This window comes from Neophocaena asiaeorientalis, unplaced genomic scaffold, assembly GCF_003031525.2.
Source record: "Neophocaena asiaeorientalis asiaeorientalis breed wild unplaced genomic scaffold, Neophocaena_asiaeorientalis_V1.1 scaffold85, whole genome shotgun sequence".
Classification (NCBI taxonomy): domain Eukaryota; kingdom Metazoa; phylum Chordata; class Mammalia; order Artiodactyla; family Phocoenidae; genus Neophocaena; species Neophocaena asiaeorientalis.
The window spans coordinates 2,024,118-2,029,605 of NW_020174301.1; the positions used below are offsets into that span (position 1 = coordinate 2,024,118).

Genomic DNA, 5,488 nt, shown 5'->3' on the forward strand with positions numbered 1-5,488 from the left:
GAGGCGCCAAGGCGTCGCGCTGGCGCGGGCGGCAAAACCGCGAGAAGCGCTTCACCTTCGTGCTGGCGGTGGTCATCGGAGTGTTCGTGGCGTGCTGGTTCCCCTTCTTCTTCACCTACACGCTCACGGCCGTCGGCTGCTCGGTGCCGCGCACGCTCTTCAAGTTCTTTTTCTGGTTCGGCTACTGCAACAGCTCGCTGAACCCGGTCATCTACACCATCTTCAATCACGACTTCCGCCGCGCCTTCAAGAAGATCCTTTGCCGGGGGGACAGGAAGCGGATCGTGTGAGCGCGGAGTCCGCGCCCCGCGAACAGACTCGCGCCGACAGCGGCCGCTGGGATCCAGGGCCGCGTCTACGCAGTCCCGGCACTCCGAAATCTGGGTCCTGCCTATTCCGAGTTTCTTGGCCTGAGGATTGCTCTGCGGCGCCCTGCCGGCATCTGCACTCCTACCAGAGAAAAGTACTGGCTGGGGGGTGGGGGGGGACCGTGAGGGCACACGCCGCCCCCCCCAATTGTTCTTAGGGCCGCTCCTCACTCGGAGCCATCTTCCTGGGTTCTTGGGCGGGCCCCCAAATCAGTATTGTTTCCTAAAAGTATTTTCACCTCCCCCGGATCCAGCTCTCACCGTGGTTCAGAGCAAGCACGAGAGCTCAGAGGGGATGGCTCTCGAAGGGTTAATAGATGGGGGTACCCAGCCCTGGCTTTCCTCCTCCCCCGACTCTATTTTTAAACAAAAGCTCAGGGCAGCCCTGCCCGCCCTCCCATCCCCCCCCCTTGTAAATATACACTATTTTTGATAGTACACGTTGTCCGCTATGTCGCTTGGCTTTTGATGTCGGCATCCTGGCTGTTGGAGATGCTCTCCAGGCAGACACATTGTGGCTAGCTCAGGGCAAGCCTCTTTGCAATGTGAGCCCTTTTCTGTTGTCATTACCTCCCTCTGTGTCATTTTCACCAGCAACTGGTGACTGTCCCTTGGGACTGGACCTGCTTTGAGATTTCCTGAGGGGGAAAAGATTTCTGTCCATTTTTTCCCCTGTGCCTAACAGCATAATTGCCTTTTCCTATGTAAATATTACAATGATGGACCAAGACAGAAGTAAATGAACCTTTCTGCCTTGCAGCAGCCCTGTGTATAAAGCCATTATCCTCTGATGCATCCTTCTTCGCCCCAGTACCTCACTTTAAAACCTCCTCTTTCCAGTGTCCCCTCCCTCCTTTCCTCGGGGGCCACTGCTTGAAAAATATGTATGTTTCCATCTTGTATGTATGTGCACCCCTCCCTCCCCCAAAGTGCTGACTGTGGGGAATCTTTTACCTGCTGTTTTTAGACACAGAGAAGTGGAAATTATGTGGAAGAAGCAAACCTGATACAATTTGCCCAAGGTAAACAGTTTGAAGAGACAAATGGGCCTGCCAAACTGTACAGTTCCTGCCCCAAGAGCTCCTAGGTATCAAAGTGTTGTCCATTTTTTCCTCCCTGTTTTTTCTGGTTGAGATCAAGTCATTAATGAACTCCCAAAGTCAAGGGAGGAGGGTGGAGACCTTGTTTACATTCCAAGTTTCCCCATGTTTTAGACAGAGACTCTTTAAGGCCTGTGCTCTTATTTCACTAAAGGAAAACTAATGTCAGCACATGTTGTTAATGACAGTGGAATTTTTTTTTAAATAAAAAGTTTACAGATCAAATGTGAAATAAATATGAATTAAATGGTCTGTCTGTTATCTGAGTTTTCAAAATCATTAAGACTCTGGGAATGTCTGAATTTATGTATATTTGAAATTCAAAGATACTTATGCATTATAAAACACCTTTAAAAGTACAAGCAATAACAAAGCTGCCATTTACCATGTGTTTCTTCTGTGCTAGACATGATGGTAAGTCTGTTATAAGCTCCGTTTCATTTAATCGTCCCCCAAACCCCATGAGGTAGGTACTATTATGATCCCCATTTAACAGGTGAGGAAACTGAGTCTCAGAGGACACGTGATTTGCTCAAGGTTCATCACAGTGGTGGGAGTGCACTGCATGCAGCATGGTCAGGTTCTAGGGTCTGTGCTCTTCACCCTGCAGCCTCGCCGGAGTTACATCACTAACACTTTGCAGAATGCTCCCAGAAGTGAGGTCTCTACACAAGGTGTTCTGTATCCACAGAGCATGGGGTATATCCCAAGTGTGGAGATATACACAAAGTGTGTACGTGCTGTAAAGTGTCTTTATGCCCTAAAGTTTGTTATGCCTCAAAGTGTATATATTCCCCAAGTACGGTACATGCACAAAGTGTGCCATATATTCCAAAATGTGTGCCACACCTTACAGTGTGATGATATATAACATGTGGTATATAGCCCATAGTATGGTATATGCACCAAGTGTGGTATAAACACACCTAAAGGGAACCACGTATTTGTTGGTGGCTTGAATGGTCTCTGGCAGAAGGTTGGGGTGCTTCCTGTTGCATTCCTGTAATATCAAGTTCTGTCCTGATGTCCAGGAGGGCCTAAGACCCCTGCCCTTTGGTTATGGGTATGGCACTTTGAAGCTGGAAGTGTCCTTAGAGATCCAGGAATCCAGCCCCTCATCTTTCCAGAGGAAGTGACTGCTTAGGGTCCCACAGCTCTGGGTGACATTCAGTTAGAAGCAGCTGCCCAAGAGCGGAATAGTTCTTGGATGTGTATAATCAGATGCTGCACTGGTGAAGGAGAGACGCAGCCCCAGGAGCTGGGTTTGAGGGGCAGTCAGAAGTGACAGGTCACGGTTTGGGGGAAGATGGGTTTGTAAGGCCAGCCGCCTACAACACAGGTGCAGCCCAGCTCTGGACACCCCCGGAAGCAGGGCTTCAGCTCTCCTCCATGTGTTCCCTCTGGGCAGCACCTGCAGCATCTCCTTATCTTATGAAGGAGGGTAGGTGTGCAGGGGTGGGAGGGTGCAGAGCCCTGAGAAGTTATCTGGGCTTTGAGGAGCCTGGGAGAAGAAAGACCATGGTTCTGAGGGGTTTTGTTAGAGGTGGGAAGGAGTTTCCACCGTCATCAGGGACCTCTGATGCTGAAGAGAGGACAGTGGGCAGGCCCTTGGCTCCAGCGACCCTTGTCTGGAGCTTCAGAAGCCATGGCCTTTGGCACCAAGGCTGCCTGGTCTCGGGCTGTGCCCTGCTCCCCACCCCCACTGCAGCCTCCTTGTCCCTCCCCGCTCAAGGCAACCATTGCCCCAAAGGCAACAGTACCAGACAGTAGGCCACCCTGGCAGGTCTCCAGGAACTGGGCTGTGTGTCCCAGACATGGGACAGATACAAACACTGCTTGCTATTAACTCTGTGTTCTGCTCCGTCTTCAGGGAAGTGGCCCTGCTCCCTGGGAAAGAGGGAAGTGTGGGCATTGGTGCCACAGAGGGCAGGCCTCTGGTGTCATATACCACACACCCCCCTCCATTCCAGCTGCAGAGAAGCCTCAGAGATGGATGGGGCCTGGGGAAAGTGGGGGAGAGAGGGCTGGAGCCAGGCTAGGATGCTGGGGGCATCCCTGTTTGTTCACTGCAGAGAGCTCAAGCCACAGTCTAAAAGGTCTCAGGTGGGGAGGGGATTTGAGGAAGATAAATGGCTCACTCAGGGCTCTCAGCCTAAAAATCAGGAGATGAGATGGTCACCCTACAGCTTCCTGTCCATACCTGGTCCTGATTATCTGGGCCTGTCACTGTGGTGGAGTCTTCTATTTTATGCGACTTTGGTTGGGGCATCAAAAACCACTGGCTTTGGGGTCTGAAGTGTGTCTTGCCAGATACACTCCCACAGGATGCCTGGAGTTAGGGGAGGGGCAGCCTTGTTTGAGCCTGGGCACCAGTGCTACATCCTCCCTGCAAGTCTTTGTTCAATTTCTTCTGTGCTAAAGGGCTGGAGAAGAGAATGACAACAAAGTGGCTTAGGCTTTCCCCTCTGTATGATTCTATGATAGAATTGCATCAGGGTTTTAGAGCTGGAAGGATCCACCTACATCCTCAACTCCCATGTTGTGTGGTGGGGGGCACTGAGACCCTGAAAAGCAGGCTGGTTCTGTGGCTTCCTGGGGTCCCTCGAGCCTGCGCCTCCCCATGACTCTCTGCCTGTTGCCACAGATATCCAACAGGAATTCATCTCGCTGTTGGACATGGTGAGTTGCTACAAACGCCGAACACCCTGGCAGGCACTCTTCCAACCATGTGTGTGCCCTGCAGAGCCCAGCCCTCGTCCCTGGGAAGCTAGCAGAGATTAGGGCCTGCCCTGCGCCCAGCAATCCTGAAGGCGCTGTAGGGAGACAGGATGTGTCTGCGTGAGGCATTAAGTAGCCGCCATGCAACAGCGATAGCTGGGGGCAGTAGTGGACATTGAGTGTCCACTGAGGGTAACGTGCCTCTTTCTGGACGGTGAGCGTGCGGTGGGGTAGAGGTCGCTGTGGCTGCAGGAGCTCAGAGATGCCCAGGGAGCAGGGGCAGGAAGGCAGATCTGGTTCTAGCAGCTGAGCCCCATGAAGCAGTGCCAGGCCTAGGCGGTGCCCCGAGGCCTAAGTCAGGCCCCAGATTTCCTTTCTCCAACCCCATCCCTGGGGACAGCATGGCAAGTGTCTGTTCCCATTTGGGGACACACATCAGGAAGCCCGCCTCCCCAGCTCCAGCAGAGGAGCAGGATCCAGGTACCCAGAGCCAGGGCTCAACATCACCCTCACCTGCAGGCCTCTGTCCTGGGCCCTGCCATCCCGCCACGGTGGGCCTGGAGTCTGGGATGCAGGAAAGAGCGCCTTCCGCAGCAGAGAGCACACTTGAGAGGGAAGCCCTGCGAATTCACTGAGTGCAGTCACAAGCACCAGGGTCTGTTTTGGAAATAGCATCCATCTCTTTCATCACCAGAAGTCCTGGGGGTTAGAGTTAAACGGAAAAGGAAACAGGGCCTATTGGAAAGAGCATTAAGAGGCCTGGGCTCTAGCACCAGCTTTGCCTTTTACCAGCGGTGTGACCTTGGGCAAAGCCCTTTCTGAGCCCCCATGTCTTCATTATAAAATGAAAATCGTTGATCTGGATCCATGTTATTTAAAAGTCTGTTCTGTTGAATTTATGTAACTATAAAATCAGTCTCTCTCTTTCTCTCTCCCATCTATCATCTGCCTCTCTGTCTGTCTGTCTATCCATCTACATCATTTAGCTGATGAAATGCTGGGTTAAGTGACCTTTAACAAGTATCTTTTGTTTAGGACCTCTCAGAACCTTGGCTATGCCAGGGTGGATTGTGATTCTCAAAAGGGGATGATATGGTGTGCTGTTTCCCAAACTCCCTGGACTGCAGAATCTCATTTTTCACAGAGCATCTCAGTGAATTGTGTTTTGCTGGAACACTTGTTGGATCTTGCTAGGCCAAGGGATCTCACCAGGCTTTTCTGTTGATGGGTTTTGAGCTTCTATGAAATGCCGGCTGTGCTCTCTCCTGTCCCTGCTTTAGGTGAGGCCCACTGGCTCGGGAA

General features: G+C 51.9%; 1 protein-coding gene across 1 annotated transcript in view; it reads left to right on the top strand.

Annotated features, from left to right (window-relative positions):
• ADRA2A (adrenoceptor alpha 2A) overlaps window positions 1–733 on the top strand; it is a 1,817-nt gene extending 1,084 nt beyond the window's left edge. Inside the window, 2 exon segments of the mRNA XM_024756049.1 lie at window positions 1–3; window positions 5–733. The exon segment at window positions 1–3 is cut by the window's left edge and continues 1,084 nt beyond it. Coding sequence (XP_024611817.1) covers window positions 1–3; window positions 5–290 — 289 coding nt within the window. The 3' untranslated portion in view covers window positions 291–733.
• Window positions 734–5,488: the final 4,755 nt, after the last annotated feature.